The sequence below is a fragment of the Rhinolophus hipposideros genome (assembly GCF_964194185.1).
Source record: "Rhinolophus hipposideros genome assembly, chromosome: 19".
Classification (NCBI taxonomy): Eukaryota; Metazoa; Chordata; class Mammalia; order Chiroptera; family Rhinolophidae; genus Rhinolophus; species Rhinolophus hipposideros.
In genome coordinates this window covers 1,869,822-1,889,149 of record NC_138065.1, presented here as the reverse complement: position 1 = coordinate 1,889,149, position 19,328 = coordinate 1,869,822, and the positions used below count along the sequence as shown (strand labels likewise).

The 19,328-nt window shown below is 59.3% G+C and overlaps 2 protein-coding genes across 11 annotated transcripts; both read left to right on the top strand.

The window, feature by feature from the left end:
* Positions 1 to 145: 145 nt before the first annotated feature.
* Positions 146 to 8,518, top strand: FDPS (farnesyl diphosphate synthase). 4 transcript variants are annotated; one of them, XM_081026233.1, is made up of 11 exons: positions 250 to 276; positions 1,055 to 1,267; positions 1,344 to 1,506; positions 2,559 to 2,699; positions 5,865 to 5,945; positions 6,070 to 6,192; positions 6,561 to 6,649; positions 6,737 to 6,809; positions 7,396 to 7,473; positions 7,552 to 7,686; positions 8,066 to 8,515. In XM_081026233.1, the coding sequence occupies exons 2-11, from the start codon at positions 1,074 to 1,076 to the stop codon at positions 8,264 to 8,266; spliced, it is 1,278 nt and encodes a 425-aa protein (XP_080882359.1). In that variant the 5' UTR covers positions 250 to 276; positions 1,055 to 1,073; the 3' UTR covers positions 8,267 to 8,515. The 4 variants fall into 4 exon arrangements, with proteins under 4 accessions (XP_080882360.1, XP_080882359.1, XP_080882361.1 ...); XM_081026234.1 differs by lacking the exon at positions 1,055 to 1,267 and having other exon boundaries at positions 146 to 276; positions 8,066 to 8,518; XM_081026235.1 differs by lacking the exon at positions 1,055 to 1,267 and having other exon boundaries at positions 1,365 to 1,506.
* Positions 8,519 to 9,066: 548 nt separating this feature from the next.
* Positions 9,067 to 17,552, top strand: RUSC1 (RUN and SH3 domain containing 1). 7 transcript variants are annotated; one of them, XM_081026228.1, is made up of 11 exons: positions 9,067 to 9,195; positions 9,824 to 11,275; positions 11,550 to 11,960; positions 12,900 to 12,998; positions 13,159 to 13,235; positions 13,343 to 13,517; positions 13,598 to 13,703; positions 13,887 to 13,933; positions 14,502 to 15,042; positions 15,579 to 15,707; positions 16,903 to 17,552. In XM_081026228.1, the coding sequence occupies exons 2-11, from the start codon at positions 9,910 to 9,912 to the stop codon at positions 17,069 to 17,071; spliced, it is 3,120 nt and encodes a 1,039-aa protein (XP_080882354.1). In that variant the 5' UTR covers positions 9,067 to 9,195; positions 9,824 to 9,909; the 3' UTR covers positions 17,072 to 17,552. The 7 variants fall into 7 exon arrangements, with proteins under 7 accessions (XP_080882354.1, XP_080882351.1, XP_080882356.1 ...); XM_081026225.1 differs by having other exon boundaries at positions 13,343 to 13,526; XM_081026227.1 differs by having other exon boundaries at positions 9,104 to 9,187; positions 13,343 to 13,526.
* The last annotated feature ends 1,776 nt before the right edge of the window (positions 17,553 to 19,328 follow it).

Here is a 19,328-nt window from a genome sequence, read left to right as displayed (position 1 = left end):
GCAGCCCTTCTATTGGCTGTTCATTAAAAGGCCCCATGCTCTTACGAGGAGAAGCAGCCAATCAGCGTGGCTTGGTCCCACCCACCAGCCTACGCCGGATCGTGTCAGCTCTGTCCCTCGCGCAGCATGCCGGGAATTGTAGTCCAATGAAGCGTTTCCTCCAACAGTGAAAAAGGATCGAGAACTACGAGACCCAGGGAGCTGAGCTGAGCGCGGGCATAGCTTTTAGAACTAGTTCGCCAGCCATCCGGACTGAGAACCGGCATCCGGGAGCAGGTGAGAGGTTTGGGGGCCGGGACGGGAGGCAGGGTACAGAGACTCGGCCTTACCTTTGTCGTGATACTTTGAGGCACAGGCCCGGTGTGCTGTGTCGGAGGTCCCCGCTTTTGGCTGCGCCTCTGGATGTACGGAGACGCCCGAGGTCTGCCGTGCTTTCCTGGCACCCCCAAAATGCCCAAACCTGGGTTGCTCTTCTGCTGCGAACCCTCCTCACTCGCCCACTGTTGCTCCGGGGCCGTGTCCGCAGACCCAGAGCCACCTTTGGGGCTCGGATGCCCGGTGTCGTAACCCCAGGCTGCACGGACGTAGCACCCGGGCTTCTGGCTGCAGTTCTGCTCTTCTCGGGGCATCTCAGCCTGGACCCCTGCTCCCGCCTACCGGGCAGACCTGGGTTCTAGATTTGGCGCCGCCGCTGCCGACGTCTTTCCCCCCCTCCCAGAACCTCACTTTGAGCTCTGAAATAGGGTGATTTACTCCCCCTAGTCCTGAGGTACTTTACCCTGGACCTTTCTCGCTGTGCTCCGCCACCTGGGGGAAGAAGCCAAGAGAGTGGTAATTTCAGAGGCTCCCTGGAGGAGGAGCTGGCAGTTGAGGATGAAATTAGGTGGCACTGAGTCGGTCACTCAGTCATACTTTGTGTTCCCTGCGGTTCCTTTCTGTTAATTCCCCTAAGCTCATTCCAGAAGAGGCCGTGGCCAGGGCCTGGAAGTCAAAGGCTGGGGGGCGACCTGGGGAGCTGCCACCTTGTATCTGCCTTTGGTGCTTGCCCCTGCAGTGCTCGGTGCCTCCTCCCTATGCCACCCCCCATGATGCCCCTGTCCCGCTGGCTGAGATCTGTGGGGGTCTTCCTGCTGCCAGCCCCCTGCTGGGTGTCCCTGGAGAGGTGGCTGGGTCCCCTTCGGCAGCCCTCCCTGGTGTACAGGGGCTCAGTCCTGGGCGCCTGGCACAGTGGCCGCTGCTGGTGCCAAGCGTGGACAGAGGAGCGTCGGTGAGTGTAGTGGGTGCGAGGGGTCTTGGGGAGGCAGCGGCTGATCAGGTTTCTGATTTGTCCCCCTTCTCCTCAGAGCACTTTACTCCTCCCTCAGAATGAATGGAGACCAGAAATTGGATGTTTATGATCAAGAAAGGGAGAAGTTCCTCCAGCACTTCCCCCAGATTGTCAAGGTGCTGACTGAAGATGACATGAAGTGTCCAGACACGGGAGATGCTGTCACCCGACTCCGGGAGGTGAGGGGTTTGCAATCTGAGGGAGTGAACCTTCGCTCACTCTGTATATGTGGGATCCAGCTGTGGTTTTGGGGGAGCTTTGCACAGGAGTGAGGGCAGGCTTTTACCTGAGTGACTCCAGGTCAGCTGTGGAGGGGCCTATGCCATCATTCCTGGCGGGTCATCCAAACTGCTTTGCATGGGCGGAGGCCCCTGGGCATGAAGTTCCTGAAGCCCTGAGTTTTTGATTTGGTGGAGGAAGGAAGTCCTAAGGTGCCACGTCGGCAGGGACCAGGGATGAAGGCGGTCTGAGCCTCCTCAGTGAAGCGTGCGTGTACCATCAGAAACCCTGCTCTGGGACAGGAACTGTTGCTGGGGTACTTATGTTGCCTAATACTTGGCTTCTTTTGGAGCGTCTACTAATTCTTTTTATAAATGCTGTCTCATTTGCCTGAGGGGAACCAAGGAAAAGGAGGAGGTTTGTGTACACTGGGATGGAGATTAAAAGGAAAGTCTTCCCACTGAATTTGATCAGGTTGTCAGCAGAGCAGCAGATGGCAAATGAGGGGCTCTAGCAGGAGATACCATTGGGGGAGTGGGAGTTGGGTCCCCCAATCCGGGTCCCCTGCAAGCTCTCCTCTGACTAACTTTGGGGGCAAGGCTTGTCTTTAATACAGTGAGGGAGGCTTTTCATTTGCAGAAAGGTTGAACTGTGGGTAGGAGGAAGTGGCTGGGAAAGGGGGTCTGGGATGTGCGGGCAAGTCTCGGACGGGGCTGGCACCAGAGGAAGACAGACCTGAGCACGCCAGCTCCCGGGTTCAATCCCTGCCTTGGGCTTGGGAGTGGATTTTCATGTTGCACTATTGTTTGCTGAGCACTTCAATGAATTTACAGAGAGAGCCTGGGGCTGGGGACCTCCTCTAGCTGCGTTCCAGGGCTTGGGGGAAGTGACCAAGAGAGGAGCAATTCCGGAGGCTCCCTGGAGGCGGAGTTGCGGTTGGAAATAGGAGAGGGAAGGACGAGAAGCTGCTCTGTGGAGGCTGATGGCCTGTACCTCTGCCCTTGTCCCCCAGGTCCTGGAGTACAATGCCATCGGAGGCAAGTACCAGCGGGGTTTGACGGTGCTGGTAACACTTCAGGCGCTGGTGGAGCCGAGAGAGCTGGATGCTGACAGTCTTCAGCGGGCCCTGACTGTGGGCTGGTGTGTGGAACTGGTGAGAGGGGTGGAGAAAGGGCCGGGGAAGAAGAGCTTTCCTGGTGGGGGTGCCCTGGGTGGGAACGGGAGGGATGGGCCTGAAACTCGTTTCTGGGTCATTTGTATTTCTGTGCCTCTTGTGTGCTGTGGCCGAATTTACACAGTGAATTACCTACAGGCTAACAGACACTCTTGCCAGTAGGTACATAGTTCACCTGCAGGTTTCCTGTGGGCCAGGGCCTTGGAACTGGGCATAGAGGTGTCACCTCTCCTCTGAGCAAAGGGACAGAATTCTGCCAGAAGATTATTCTAGAGCAGAGATCAGAAACAGGCAGCCCACTGATAGTTGGTGGCCTGGCCTCAAGCTTTCATTAGTGATGGAGGCAGGGAATCCTGGGAGGGTGCCATGCCCTGAAGCGTGGCAATGAGCTGCTCAGGATTTGGTGGATGATGGGTGGTACTGAGGTGCTTCGCCCAGGAAAGGAGCCACTGGCTCCAGAGGGAGTGGTGACGAGATCAGAGGGAGCAGCACGGCACTCGGGGTCCTGCTGGAGCTGGTAGAGCTGTCTGTCCCGTGGGTGTAGAAAATTCCAGACGCGCTTGTGACATGGGGCTGGAGAAGGGAATTTGCCTTCAGGAGGTAAAGGGACCATGGCATCCCTGAGGGACAGGGCCGCGGGGGACAGAGGGTCCCTGTAGGAATCAGGATGGGCTGAGATGCTCATAAACACTGAGGCGACAGGTGAAGAAGGAAGGAAGGGTGGAGGAGAGGAGCAGAGCTGCGCGGCCATGGAAAGGGAGACTGGAGGGCCAGCAGCTCACCTGTAGAGTCAGTTGTCAACCCTGCCGGCACCTGGGGTCACCTGGGAGTGGTGTTTTTTTGTTTGAAAACACGGCTGGAATGCTATCACATGTTCCAGGTGCCATTTGAGCTGTCCACCGTCGTTTTTCCTTGGGCAATTTTAGTTCTAATCTCTGCTTCTGTTGTCTTTCTACTTCTGCCTCCTCTCCTTCAACCTCTCATTTTTTCTATGTCAGCATTTACCTCCTAAAAACAAGGATATTTGCCTATCTAACCACAGTACCTTTATCACAGCTGCCTTAAGCTGTGTGGGCTGCTGCAAGAAAATACCGGGACTAAGTGGTTTATAAACAGCAGAAATTTGGTTCTCACCGTTCTGGAGGCTGGGACGTCCACGGTCAAGGCACCAGCGTGGGGGGGGTGGGGTGAGGCCGGCTTCCTGGTTCAGAGCTGGCACCTGCTCGCTGTGTCTTCTGTGGTGGGTGTGGCCAGGCAGCTCTGTGGGGTCTCTTACAGACTGGAATCCCAGGCACTGACGGGCTAGCTCAGTTGGTTAGAGCTTGGTGCTGGTAGCACCAAGGTTTCCGATTCGATCCCCACACGGGTCACTCCTTAAGTGAGCTGCACCCTCCTTAAAAAAAAAAAAAAAGACTCAAATCCCTTCACGAGGGTTCCATTGTCGTGACCCATCACCTCCCCCAGGCCCCCGCCTCCCAATGCCATCATCCTTGATGGGCAGGATTCCAACACATGAATTTGGGGGGATCCAGTCAGACCATAGCAACATCTAAAATGTTTAACACTGATACAATCTTATCTAATGTGTAGCCTGTATTTAAATATTCCTAATGCCCCCAAAATGTACATTACAGGTAGTTTCTTTTTTAACATCCAGGATCCAATCACGATGCAGTGTATTTGGTAGTTTTTCTTCCATCTTTAATCTAGAATAGTCCCTCCATCATAATTGACCTTTTTTTTGAAGTCTAGGCCAGTAGTTTGGTAGAGTGGCTCGTCACCCAGTCTGGATTTGTCTATTTCCTCATGATAACAGTCAGGCTAACCATTCGGTAAGGATGGGACACAGGCAGTGTGCTGTTTCCCAGTACCTCCTACTGTGGTACATACCTGAGAAGACTTAAAACACGAACAACCCTAGAGAGTTCTCAGTTAATTGATCTGGGGTGGGACCTGGGCACTGGTGTTTTTTTAAAGTGCTCCTAATAAATTGTGCAGTTGGGTCAGAATCACTGCTGGGGGACAGAGGAGAATGAGGGGGGCCGTAGCGTGGGGGCCTTTTGGAGAGTCGTGGTTGGGTGGTGCTGGTTGAAAGCACCAGTGGCTTCAAAAGGACCATGTCGCTCCAAACACAATGTAAATAAAGCATGTGTCCCCTGTGGAAAGCCCAGGCCCCACACCAAGGTGCGGGAATCGGTCGAGGTGCAGATGGAGCCCCCTTCCCCAAGCACGCGGCCTGGGATGATGGGAACGGCCCTTTTTGCTTTACCTGGGCCCCTGGGCCGTGTCTGGTGCTTCCTCTGAGCAGTACAGACCCACCAGAGCGCACACATCAGGATGGGGTGAAGATTTAAAAACCATGTCTTGAAAAGCTGTTTTAAAGAGCTAGAATCTAGAGCCTGACAGCAAGAATCACCGTGGGGAACATGACGGCATTTCACTTATTTATTTATTGGCCGAGCATTTATGACACAGCCACTCTGGGACAAGTGCTTTGCCAGCTCTGGGAACGTCCCTTCCTCCGAGGAGTCCAGTCTAGTGGCGAAACCAGCACATTCAGGGGCCTTCCAGGGGCTGGCACTCGGAGCGGGAGAGCTTTCTGGGGTTCAGGAGCCACGGCTGCAAGCCCCCAGGAGTCACTCTGAGTTCAGTCCCATTAGACCTGCAGCCCCAGGTGAGCTTCCTGAAGGGGGCTTCGCTCCTGGCAGGTGGCGTGTGTCAGCTGCCTGGGGACAACCTGGGAACAGCCTTTTGTTTCAGAAGCCATGCAAAGTCAGGTTGCACGAAGAAGTCTTACTGTAAGCATCACTGACGTTTTTGGCAAGAGTCCAGTAGGTGAAGCAGTTCCATTGCCTCCCGGATGCCAGGGGCCGTCTGAGGCTGCTTGTCTGGAGATGTCACAGATCTGTCATAGTCTCTTAGTCTGAAAACAGGTGTTTCAGTGTCATTTATAGTTGGGAAGTGTGAGTCTAAGAGGTCACATAACTTGCTGAAGTCCCAGAGCCCAGAACGAGCCCTTGGCCTCCCCACTCTGACCTTCCTTCCCCGCTTAGTGATTCTCGAGGACCAGCTGTGTGGCTGGTGGGCGGGGCGGTGTGACCAAGAGCCCCGAGGGCTGCACTCCACTCTTCCTTCTCTTCCCAGCTCCAAGCCTTCTTCCTGGTGTCCGACGACATCATGGATGGGTCCCTCACCCGACGGGGGAAGAGCTGCTGGTATCGGAAGGTAACGTGGCTCAGGAACAGGCCACAGGGAGGTGGGCACAGCCTGTCGAGGTGTCCAGAGTGACAGGCTCTTGGTCAGTCTGCGCTGAGACTGCCTGCCTGCTTTCCTCCTCTCTGCCCGACAGCCAGGCATAGGTCTGGACGCTGTGAATGACGCGATTCTTCTGGAAGCATGTATCTACCGACTGCTGAAGTTCTACTGCCGGGAGCAGCCCTATTACCTGGACCTGATCGAGCTCTTCCTGCAGGTGGGCTGCAGACCAGGGCGCCAGCCCGGCCGCGCCGGTAGCCTCGACCCCTGCAGCCCATCTGTCCTCATCTAGCTGGGTTCACGGTGTAGGAGGCCCAGGCCTGCCCGGAAGAGGAAGACTGCAAGGGAGTTGGCGAGGGTGGGAGAGGTGGTGGCCACCGCAGGGTGCTCTCCCTGTGTGACTGGCGGGAGTGCTAACGGGCTGCATGTGTGTAGGAATGTGGGCCTTGAGTTGGGGTGCGTTCTCACTGTTGCTGCCTTTCTGCCTCTGGCCGGTTGTCAGCTGCTGTGGGATGTGGGCCCCAGGATTCCAGGGCTCCCCAGCCCTGGAGACAGCCTGGCTCATAGGCCATTCTCCTCCTTAAGAGTTGCTATCAGACTGAGATTGGACAGACCCTGGACCTGATCACAGCCCCCCAGGGCAACTTGGATCTCAGCAAGTTCACTGAAAAGAGGTGAGGGACAGTGGGAACCCGACCTGTGCAGTGAGGGGGCACCAGTGAGCCTTCCCCTTCTGAGGAGTCTGTTCTCCCCCTACTCAGGTACAAATCTATCGTCAAGTACAAGACAGCTTTCTACTCCTTCTACCTCCCTGTAGCCGCAGCCATGTACATGGTGAGTGCCTCACCCCTCGCTGCCCACTCAGGTGGGTGCAGAGCACACAACTTCGGACAGTGGTGCCCCACTGGTGGCAGTGACCTTGAGCAAGTTGGGTATTCTCTGAGTCCGTGTCCTCAGCCGTAAGAGGACAGAATCCCCACCTCACAGGATTGTTGTAAAGGTTCACTGAGGCATGTGGTATGAAAGTGGTCGGCCCATCACAGGGGAACAAGAAATCCTCCATCTGCCTGTGGAGGAGGAGAGAATTCAGGCGGCATTCACGGGCGGCAGTGGTATTCATGGCCTTCCCTGCCCTTGCTTCTCCAACTTTCCTTTTCATCCTGAAAGAAGTTGGAGGGAGCCAAGAGGTTAGGAAGAAGGATCAATGTGACCCAGGGACATCCTCGTGAAAGAACAGACAGTCCGAGGGCACCCACAATGGCTTGATCTCTGCTATGATGTCTAGGAAGGCCTAGCTAAAAATGGGTGGGGTAGAGGTTGGAGCATGAGGAGGCCGGGGTGTCTGAAAGGAGAGAAGATTCGGGGGCTGCACAGGAAGGCGAAGGCAGCTCTGGTGATAGGTTTCCTCACCCCTCGCCAGGCGGGCATTGACGGGGAGAAGGAGCACAGCACTGCCAAGAAGATCCTGCTGGAGATTGGAGAGTTCTTTCAGGTTCAGGTAAGAAGGCGCGAGGCACTGGCTCTCCTCCTTCCCTGCCCTGGAGCCTCTTCACCCCCTTTTCTGTTCCCTGCCCAGGATGACTACCTTGACCTCTTTGGGGACCCCAGTGTGACGGGCAAGATTGGCACTGACATCCAGGACAACAAATGCAGCTGGCTGGTGGTCCAGTGTCTGCTCCGGGCCTCTCCGGGGCAGCAGCAGATTCTGCAGGTGCTGGAGGGACTGTGGGTCCCGAGCCGACAAGAAAGGCGGCTCTGGTTCTCACCGCATGGGACATTTGGGAGCATCAACACTTCTCTCGTCACAACTTGAGAGTGTGCATGGGCTACAGGCACCTAGTGATGGCGGGAGGGCAGGAAGATGGCCACACACCTTACTATGCGCATCGGTCCCCACGACACAGTGACCTGGCCACAAATGTCAACAGTACCTGGGTTCAGAGACCCTGGGGAGAGGAAGCGAGGGCTGAGCACTGGGACGGGGCGGAGGGAGTTCAGGATCAGAGACACTGACATCGGAGGGGCACGGTCGGGGCCTGGGGGTGCTTCGGGAAGGCTCAGCCCGTCTTCCTGCCTCCAACCCCTTGCAGGAGAATTACGGGCGGAAGGAGGCCGAGAAGGTGGCCCAGGTGAAGGCGCTGTACGAGGACATGGACCTGCCAGCTGTGTTCGCGCAGTATGAGCAGGACAGTTACAACCGCCTGGTGGCTCTCATCGAGCAGTGTGCCTCGCCGCTGCCCCCAGCCATCTTCCTGAGGCTAGCACAGAAGATCTACAAGCGGAAAAAGTGAACTCGAGGCTGCCAGGCCGGGAGGGGGCGCAAAGTCAACCCGCCAGTCTGCTGACCCGCCACCGGCTCTTGGGAAGGGACACGGACCGACTCCAGTCTGAGCTCTGGCTGATTGATAAAAAAACAAGCCTTAAGTTCCCACCATACATTTCTGGTCAAAAAAACACCAAACTTCTAAACAAAGACCCAAGACACTTCTAATATTAAACACTGAAATAAACGTGAGCTACACATACATCTAAGAAAGATGACTAAAAGCAAGATTATTTTCCAATCTGCTTCATCCTGTTGGGGGTCGCGGGGGTGGTGGGAACTGACCCTGGACACCCTCGCAAGGCTCGTTCACACCCATACCCACACTCACTCAGAGGGGACAATGGACACGCGCCTACGCAGGGTCACCTAACCGTGCGCATCTTTGGGATGTGGGAGGAAACCGGAGTCCCCGGAAAAAACCCACACAGACTGGGAGCACGTGCCAACTCCACACAGCCGACCCAGGCCGGACGGGATTTTTCCTCAATGGCATAGGAAGCGAGGGTGGATGGACCGTGCCATCCTAGGACCCGCTATATTAACCTTGGGGCTCTTACTGTCTGTACCAGCCAGGGGCGCAGCTCTGGCCAGTGGTTAGGCCGGGGGTGGGGGAGGGTGGCCGCACGGAAGCCAGGACTGCTGGCCTTGCCTCCCAGATCCCGGAGGACATCCCCAAGACTGCTAGATGCGCCTGGGTGGGTGACACAAGCAAGACGTCAAGTGCTGGGGGCTGGGTCAGAGCCCCGCCCCGCCCATGCGTGAAGGGGCGCGGCTGCGCAGCGCTGTGGGTTGTCCCGGTGCCCCTCCCCTCCGGTCTGCGCGGAGACCTGGCGGGTCCGGGGGAGCCAGAGGAGTCCAAGGCCCGAGAGGTTGCAGGAGGACCGCGGTGAGGAGGTCGGCTTGGGGTGTAAATGAATGGATCGGGAATGCGGGGTGGGGCAAGAGGGAGTCGTAAAAATGAATAGGGGTGGGGTGGTGGCCGGGTGATGGACAAGTGCAGAGAGAATGGACCGACACGCGGGGGTTCCAGCGGGGTGTAGGTGCACCTCGCCTGTAGGCTGGAGGCCTTCGGGGTCTGCGGGCAGGCCTGACAGGCTGGCGGCTGCTCGGTCCTTCCCCCCACGCCAACCCCTTTCCTGCGTTAACCAGCCAGACGCGCCTCCGTCCGCCCAGCTTTTCAGAGCATCTGGGCGGGGCCTCCCTTGGCCGTTTCCTCTGGGAGTGATTGCGGCAGAGAGGACCCAGGGTCCATTCTGGGCCGCATCCTTTCTCAAGCCCCCACACGTCCACGGAGATCCAGGGCGCAGCCGCACTCTGATCCTCCCCGCCCCATTCCCGGGGGGTTACATTCGACTTCACCTGCAAACACTGCAGAGGAAACCAAAGGCCAGTGGATGGTCATTTGCATCTCATTTGAATATCTCCCCAAGCAGACTTCCCGGGCGAGCTGCAGCCGTCAGTCACCTCGGCGTCCTTCCCGCCCACGCGCCCTCACCTGGGGTTCACCATCCCCGTCTTCTAGGTCTGTACCGGCGGTTGCCAGGTAGGCGGATGTGCGAGGCCCGGCGTTCCTGATTCTCTAGAGGCCTCCCCGTCGCCGCCGGCACCATGCTGTCCCCTCAGAGGGCTTTGCTCTGCAACCTCAACCACATCCACCTCCAGCATGTATCTCTGGGCCTGCACTTGTCCCGCCGTCCTGAGCTACGCGAGGGGCCCTTGAGCACTTCCCCGCCCCCAGGGGACACCGGGGGCAAGGAGAGGCGGGGTCCCTGCAGCGGGACCCTGGTGGACGCCAATTCCAACAGCCCAGCCGTGCCCTGCCGATGCTGCCAGGACCACGGGCCCGGCCTAGAAACCCGGCAGGACCCAGCACAGGAGGAAGAGGGGGCTGCCTCTCCCTCGGACCCGGGCTGCTCGTCCTCTCTCAGCTCCTGCTCAGATCTCAGCCCTGACGAGTCCCCCATCTCAGTCTACTCGCGGGACCTCCCTGGCGACCAAGATGCCCACCCGCAGCCTAACATCATCCCTGTGGAGCAGGGCTCCCCACTGGCTTCCGCAGGCCCTGGCGCCTGCTCTCCCGACAGCTTCTGCTGTTCTCCTGATTCCTGCTCCGGGGCTTCCTCCGCACCCGGCCCTGGCCTGGACTCCAACTGCAACGCCCTGACCACTGGCCAGGACCTGCCTTCTCCAGGGCTAGAGGAAGAGGATGAGGGTGACGAGCAGGACCTCCCTACCGCCGAGCTCCCGGAGGTGGATGACGGGAAGATCGACGTTGGGAAAACCGAACCCAGTTGGAAAATCAACCCCATTTGGAAAATTGACACAGAGAAAACTGAAACTGGCTGGAAAATCACCGACAACAATAACTCTGGTTGGAAAATCAATGCGAATACCAACTCTAGTTGGAAAACTGAACCTGGAAAATTCGACCCCGGCTGGAAAACCAACGCAGGAATATCTGCTTCTGGCTTGAAAACAGATGCAGGGAAAATTGATGGGGGATGGAGAAGTGACGTCAACGAGGAGCCGGTGCCCCACCGGACAATCACGTCCTTCCACGAGCTGGCCCAGAAGCGCAAGCGGGGCCCGGGGCTGCCCCTCGTGCCACAGGCCAAGAAAGACCGCAGTGACTGGCTCATAGTCTTCTCGCCCGACACCGAGCAGCCCCCCACCGGGTCGCTGGGCGGCTCTCCGGCGCCTCCCCGGGAAGTCACCACCTTCAAGGAACTCCGGTCCCGAAGCCGGGCCCCGCCCCCGCCACTCCCGCCCCGAGACCCCCCAGCTGGCTGGGCCTTGGTCCCGCCCCGGCCCCCACCCCCGCCCGTCCCTCCGCGGAGGAAGAAGAACCGACCCGGCCTGCAGCCCATAGCCGAGGGGCAGCCGGAGGAGGGCAGGGCGGTGAGCCCCGCGGCTGGCGAGGAGGCCCCGGCCGCGAAGGAGCCGGACGAGCCCGGCGCGCAGGCCGGCCTGGAGGGTAAGAGGCCGCCGGAGGAAGCCAGAGAAGGGCCGGGCTTCGGCCTCGCCCCTGCCTCCAAAGCTTACTACCCGCCCCCCGTCTCCCCTCCATTCTGTGTTACCCATCCTTCCCGTCCCCTTACCAGGGAGCGCTCCGGGAAAGGGAAACCGGGTGGGTCGTTGGGTTACGGGACTAACTCTTTGCTCCCTCTTTCTCCCGCCCCTCCTTGCCTGGCTGCCGGTCCCGCTGCCCTCCCTCCCCTCCGCACCTGCCCCGCCAATCCCGCCTGCAGCCCGTCCCCTCCTGCTCCCTCGGCCCTTGGTTTTCCGGTTCTCGGCCGACGGGCGCCCCCTGTTGGAGGGTGGGGGCGCGGGCTCAGCTGGGTCTCTGCTCCTGGCGCCTCTGGCCGGCTGGCCCGGCGCCGGGCTGCGGCTGCTGGGGGCGCCGAGTCCCCCAGAGAAGCAGCTGCTGCCTGTCCGCCTGTCCCCAGTGGGAGCCTATTCGCCTCCGGCTCGGGGGGCCCTGCCCTGCCTGGCCAGCCCCGAGCTGGCACTGCTGCTGTCCCCGCTGTTTCCCAGAAGTAGCACCTTCCCTGCCGCGGCTCCCCCATCCCGCCAGGTACCTGCCCCCACGCTGTCACCGCCACCTCGTCCGCCGAAGGCCCCTCGCCGGACCAGGAGCCCACCGCCTCCGCCCAGGCTACGTAAGACGGACACGGGCCGGCCCGCAGGCCACGCCCCCAGGCCGCCCCACCCACTGCTAAGCCCCGCCCAGGCCTCTGATCCAGTTCCCCCCCCCCGGGTTACCCGGCTCGGCCCCGCCCTTTGACCCCGGGCCGATTCCTAGCAAGTTCATTGGTTCTGGGGAGTCTGGCCAGGTTCCTGTGTTGGGGGAAGGTTGCCCCTCTCCCTCGAGGCCCGGGCGGAGTGGAAGTGGGCTTGTGCAGCTTCCACAGAGTTTAAGGGGGGTCCCAGCAAGTCCATTGTTAGGGACCTTGGGTCGCACAGTCTGTGGATTCCCTGACCGGTGCAGTTAGGGCCTGGCGCCCACCTGGGCCCAAGCGGTCCTGGGCACGCCTTCCCCGTGCGGCCAGCCCCACATGGGCAGCCTCCGCCGAATGCTGGCGAAGACCCGGGGTTCCCCTTCCCGGCGCCTTCCAGCCTCGCCGTCCTCGGGTCTCCTCTCCTTCCCTCTCTCCTCCCATTCCCGTCTGTCTGTCTTTCCATTGGTCGAGTCTCCCCACGTGCACCCTGGGTCTCGGCGGGCGGGACGAGGGCCTGGAGCGGGCGCAGGGTGCCCCTCCCCTCGGCCTGTCATCTCCCGCCCTCCAGGCCCTAGTCGGGCGGGCGGGCGGGCGGTGAGCGCGGCGGTCCCCGCGCCAGGACTTCCGGGATCACGGAGGTGGGAGCTCGGCCCCAAGGGAATGGGAACGGGGAAGGGGCGGCGAGTGCCGGGATCTGAGCAGGATTTCACTCCGGGGGCCCGGGTCCACCTGCCCCGTGCTCTACCGAGCCCTGCGTCCCCTCTCCCAAGACTCTTCAAGGGCGGGGGCGCTGTGGACTCGCTGGAGGTGACCTGTGCGGAAGCCTGGAGTCCTGGGGTAACCCTTGGTAAGTGTCACCGCGTTCTTCCCTTCCTCCAGTCCGTAGTTCCTGGTCTTTCGCCGGTGTCCCCGGGGCCCAGCGACTGTGGATGGCAGAAGCCCAGAGTGGGACTGGCCAGCTGCAGGAGCAGAAGAAAGGTAGGACCTCCTGCCCCTGGCTTCGGAATCAGCTGCCCTCACCTCCGTTCGGCCCTCGCCTCTCATTGTCAGATGGCATGAACCGTCTCTCCAAGTCCCTTGGGTGTGCCCCGAGGGACAGGGGGCTTTGATACTTCTTCCTTCCCTGCCCGGCTCCCAGGTCTTCTGATAGCTGTGAGCGCCTCAGTGGATAAAATCATCTCGCACTTCGGGGCGGCCCGGAACTTGGTTCAAAAGGTGAAGGCGGCTGTGGGAGGGTTTTGGGGAGTGAGGAGAGGAATGTAGCCCTGGATGGGGTGGGGCTGGAGGTATCTCTGGACCTACACCCACTGTGCTGCCTCCAGGCCCAGTTGGGGGACAGTCGGCTGAGCCCAGATGTGGGGCACCTGGTGCTGACCACCCTCTGTCCAGCCCTCCACGCCCTGGTGGCCGACGGGCTGAAGCCTTTCAAGAAGGACCTCATCACTGGGCAGCGCAGGAGCAGCCCCTGGAGCGTGGTGGAGGCATCGGTGAAGCCAGGTGAAGGGGGTGAGTGTGACACGGCAGGGACAGCCACGGAGGCAGGGCTGGGGCCTGGCTGACAGTACCCGTGTCCCCAGGCTCCAGCTCCCGGACCCTTGGAACCCTGTATAACCAGGTCAGCCGTCTGGCCCCACTGACCAGCAGCCGGAGCCGCTTCCATGCCTTCATTCTGGGCCTTCTCAAGTGAGTGGCCGTCCTTCTGGCGCCCCTCCCACAGCCTGCATACGGCAGGGGTGCGGTGGGTGGGACACAGTAGTGGTGCCCCTTGTTCCCAGAGAAGGCCGCTCTTCCAGTCTCATCTGCCGTTCTGCACAGAGCGGGCTGGAGTCCTCCCCCCTGAACCTGTTTCCTTCTTTCCCCCCCCAGCACTAAGCAGTTGGAGCTGTGGTTTTCCAGCCTCCAGGAAGATGCAGGTTAGAAGCTCAAATGGGAGAGGATGGGGTTGCTAGGCTACGAGGGAGGAGGGAAAGGGACCCGCTCTGCCGGTCCCCACTGAGGCCAGAATGATCTTAATCCGCGTCTCAGATCTTCTTACTCTTCCGCTTAAAACTCAAGGAGTCTCGTAGCCCCGAGGGGAAAGACCCAAGTCCTCACTGTAACCTGCAGGTCTTCCTTATCCGGCCTCTGCCTCCTTCCCCTGCCCCAAGTCTGGGCCTGTCCCTGGTCCTGCCAGTCCTTTCTGCTTTCTGCTTCCTCCCTCCACCTAGAACAGGCCCCTCCTGCCCCCTCATTTCTTCCATTCATCCTTGGGGTTCTCCTTCACTGAGGCTCCACCCCCCTTCTGCTCCCATGACCCTCAAGGCCACTTCCAATCACTCAGTTGTCACCACTTGTTCCACGTGTGCCTCCCGCTCGGCCTTGGTTCTTTGCGGGCAGGGATGTGTCTGCATGTCCCCACCATGTCCCTGTCCACCCCAGTGCCCTGCGCAGGCCTGGGTGGGCGGGCGCAGGGCGGGGCTGATGCTGGCCGCTCTCCCCCAGGCCTGCTGTCCCTCCTGTACCTGCCCACCGGATTCTTCGCCCTGGCCCGGGGCGGCTGCCCTTCGCTGTCCACAGAGCTGCTGCTGCTGCTGCAGCCACTGTCGGTGCTCACCTTCCACCTGGACCTGCTCTTTGAGCACCACCACCAGCTGCCCCCGGGCCCGCCGCCGGCCCCTGCCCCCCCGGGCTCGCCCCCAGCCCTGCAGCAGACTGTGCAAGCCATGCTGCACTGGGGGGGCCGGCTGGCCCAGAGCCTTCGTGGGGCTTCTGGGGCGACCCCTCCAGGCCCTTCAGCTCCCTCAAGTCCCCCCACACGAGGCGGCTGGTGGGAACAGCTGACCCAGGCCTCCCGGGTCTACGCTTCTGGGGGCTCCGAGGGCTTCTCCCTTCCCCGCTGGGGATCCAGGCGGCCCGGGACTGCGGCTGAGGGCGCCCAGGAGAGAGCGCAGCCCGCAGAGGATGTGGCACCAGGCAGAGGCATATGGCTGGGGAGACTGTTTGGAGCGCCCACAGAATCGGCGGGTGGAGCTCTGAAGTCCAGGTAATGGGATTCTGGGCCCTTCCATGACCTCTGACTCCCTCCCAGAGGATCCTACTGTGAAACTCCACAGGGGTCCTTCAGGTCAGAGGTTGGCAGTGTTTTTCTACAGCCTTGAGCTAAAAATGGCTCCATTCTGAAGTGGTTACATTTGAATGGTTAAGTAGGTACCTAGGTGATGACTGTCCATTTTGGCCCTCAGCCAAAAAAACCACTGTGTCCCTTCGGGAGATAGAAATGTACCCAGCACTCTGCTCTGGGGTCTGACGCAGCTGGCGCTCTAGTGGCTTCAGGCGCTGCAGGGAGCCTCTGGGTCTCACAGGTCCCTTTGTGATTGCCGGTGTTGTAGACCTTTGTCGTCACCTCCCTAATGACCCTAAAGCCACCTGGCTCCCACAGCTGCTGCTCGGCAGTGACCAACTCCTGACCTCTTCTGAGCCATGGTTAGGCCCCTCAGCCTCGTCCTTCCTGCAAAGCCCTGGGCTCTTGGGCTCTTTTTCTGGAGGCGGGGTGACCTGTGACTGTGTCCTTTCCTCCAGGAGACCATCCAGCTGGCTGCCTCCCACAGTGAGTGTGTTGGCTCTGGTGAAGTGGGGGGCACCTCCTGAGACTTCCTGTTCTCCTGAGGAGCTCGAGGCCTCAGCACCCAGCACGCTGCAGACCCACACGTAAGGAGGGTTTGGGTGTGCGTGTGGGAGCGTGTGCGCGTGCACAGGGGAGGGCTGTGACATCAGCAGTGTTCAGTTTGCATTCCATCTTTGCTGTCTCTTGGTGTGACAGTCATCTCTGAGCCTTCGTTTCTCTCTGTACGGAGGGTAATTTATCCCTTTGTTATGCCACAGGGCAGTTGTTGTACGACTAAGCACAATGTTAGAAAAGCCTGTGGCCCAGGCAATGGACATGCATGTGCCCACATGTGTGCCCTGAAGGCTTGGGCTTCCCTTTAGTGGGGTGTCCTACTTTGGCACCAGGGGCTGCCTACTCTGGGGTCTGGCTTCCTTTGATTGCTCTCTGTCCACGGATTTGGGCTTCTCGATTTGTCTTTCATTTGGCAATACGTCCAAGCACTATGTGCCAAGTATCCTGTGAGGGGAGGGGTGCCGCAGCCTTCAGGGAGCGTGTGGTCCAGTGAAGCTACCAGTGAGGAAACCAGCCGTGCAAATTCTGTGGGAAAGACTCTGGGAGAGGAAGGCTGAGTCCTTTGGGGCCACAGAGACATGCTTCTTCCCCAGGTTTGGGGACTCAGGGATGGTGTGGGTGTACATGTGGCAGAATGAACAGGAAGCGAAAGTGGAGGCCAGGTGTGCTAAGGGGGAACTGGGGGTGCACAGCCGCTTGTGGCTGGAGGGGAGGCAGCTGGCATGGTGAGCGGGCGGCCAGAGGCTCCAGAGGGTGAGGTACGAGCCCGGACTTCACCGAGGCAGTGGGAGCCACTGGGGGGCTTAGCCTGGGAAGGACCACTGACTGCTGTGTGCGGGGAGGGTACCTGCGATTCAGGAGGAGCGGCTGGATATGCAGGGGTTCAGAGTACAAGCAGGTGGCGACCGACTGGAGTTGCTGGGAGCAGCTGGGTGGCAGGTGGCAGGTGCTGTCTGCCAGCATCGAGGGCACAGGCAGGAATGGTTTGCAGCCTGTCATGTACTTTGCTCACATTAAACTGAAGTCCAGAGACGTAAACCGTGTCAGGTAAGCAGCAGGCTGGAGCTCGGGAGCGCAGGGGCCCCGAGAATCTGCCTGGGGGTAGATGGTCCCCATGAGCCCATCAGTGTTCCCCGAGCTGAACAGAAAGGGACGCGCCACACAGTGGGAGACATGGCTGGCACCCAGCGCACTTCATCGCAGCCTCTCCCTCTGGTCCCACAGGGCAGTCCGCACGCTCTGTGACCACTCGGCCGCAGGACCTGACCAGCTGAGCTTCCGGCGTGGGGAAGTGCTGCGTGTCCTCGCCACTGTGGATGAGGACTGGCTGCGCTGCGGGCGGGGTGGGGCGGAGGGGCTTGTGCCCGTGGGGTACACCTCGCTTGTTCTCTAGGCCCGGGACCCTCCGCTCCTGCGCCTGGCTCCCTCCTGTCACCCGGGAATGGGATGGCCTCTGTAAACCGATCATCCCAGCATTCTCCGGGTGTCACCAAGTGACACTTGCCTCCCATATCCGTTTCTGCTGATATGTAAAATAAATCTGCCTCTTCCTTCCTGTGCCCTTCCAAGTATATCAAAGGAATCTCTCTCCATGCCATCTTGCCTCTTCCCCATCTGCATAAGGGAACGTCCCTTCCTCCCTGCACAGCGGCCATCCAGCCCCCTCTCCCTTCTTGGTATGTAAGTGGACGCTGCCACTACAGTGGACGCCTCTTACAATGAAGGGCCAGCTGTGACCCCCCATCCCATGTCGCCTAACGTATTTATTGTGTCCTTGTGCTGTACCAGGTGCTGAAGTCCAGACACCCCTGGTGGGTGTCCTGTGGTGGGGGTCGGCCTCCTTTCTCCTGTCGCAATAAAGTGTGGGAGTTGACTGTGTGTGTGACTGTTGGTTTCCGGACAGGCTGTGGGGTAGAGGAAGGAGACTCCCTTATGGAAGCCCAGGTCAGTCCTTACCGTTCCCGGAGGGCTGACGTGACCCCACGGAGCCCGACTCTCAGAAGTGCCCCTCCGTCTGTCCTGCGACTTGACTGCTTCGTTGTGACTGATATGGCAGGATCCTGAGTAAATGCGGGACAGCAGGGAGACTTAGATCGCCTCTGAATTGTACTCATCAGATCTGGGCTGATGGGGAGGATTAAAGGGCTGCAAGAAGTGACACAGTTTTTTCCTACTTAACATCAGCATGGTGCAGGTGACAGGATTTCAGAAGCACAATAACCTGACATCCGTTGCTGTTAGGAGTTAATGAGCCTCCTTTGTCTTGTGAAAGGGGAGTAGCTCAGGTACTCTGCAGTCCAGGATGGGCTGGATGTCACTAAAGGATTGGCTAGAGGACAATCACCAAGGCCCAAAGAACAGGTAGCTGTGGTGACAACCGGGCAACCGGACGGCTGGGGGCAGCTGAGAGCCGAGGTGACACAGGGGATACCTGGTCTTTTCCCTGGCCTCTGGGAAAGTGCTTGGAGAGGGCAGTGGCTGGTGACAGGAGAGGGAAACAGGCTTAGGCCAAAGTTTTCTAAGTGCCCAGGAGCAGGCTCGGCGCGACGCCAATGGCTCACACTGGCATTTTCTCACTTCTTCTGGGAGCCCATTCCTGGCCAGCTCGCATCTTTCACCTGCTCCTTGCGCTCCTTTTACACCTTGTGCTTGGCTGCCCTTGGTTTGCCTCTCAGTTGTTTTCGGGGTGACGCTTCTCCACTGGGCTCTGACATCACCTGGAGTCCTAAGTAGTCTTAGTGGTTGGACTGCTCCAGCTTGGGACGCTTCTTCAACTGCAATTACTACTGCAAAAGAAGTTGCGTTTTATAATGTCTGAAGGTATGACGGTTCATAGGGAAGACTTCCATACTTGGGGACCAGTGTTGATCTGGGGGGCCTGTGCCGTCTACAGTTGCAGAATTTCACACTGACAGCTTTTATTTTCCATGATTCTACCTACCCTCTCCTTTTTCGGACTCCTGCGCCCAGTACTTGGTTTTAGAGTGGGTCTTCCTACTCCAAGAGTCCTGAGCTCAGTGCTGGCAGCATCAGTGAGGCCAGGTGACACCTGCTGTCAGCGACTGGTGGCCTGCGGGCTGGGCAGCAGGTAAGAGCGCAGGGGGACCTCCTTGCAGAGCGTCAGGAAACAGACCAAACATTGATTCAAAATTCAATTTAGTATTCTATTACTATTACGTATTATCTAGAACAGAATAGCTGTAGTAGGTCCTGAAGTTTAAAAAAAGTCAAGGGAAAAACCAAATGAAGAAACATTAACGTCTAAGGGATTGTCTTGCAGTCGCGAGGCTGTTGTCAGGGGGACCTCAGGAGTGCAGCCGGCCGACCTGGTGCTTCCGTGCAGCTGTTTCCCAGCTGAACGCGAGCCTACGCGTCAGCCCCACAGCAGGCCGCACTCTGTACGGCTCTAGGCTTTGGGCAGGAGTGGGCTGACCCGCTGGCAGGACCATGCTGCGGTGACTCCTGCCACTTTGCTGTCTGCAGACGAACATGACAATTCTGAACTTCTCCAACACTAGTGACGAGGTGAGCTGGGCAAGCTGCCTAACTAACCCCCGAGCTCGTTTCCACTCCCACAAAATGGGAGTAAGTACAGAGGGCTAGTACGAGGGTTAACTCACGAGCTGTATGGTCTTGGGCAAACGACTTCA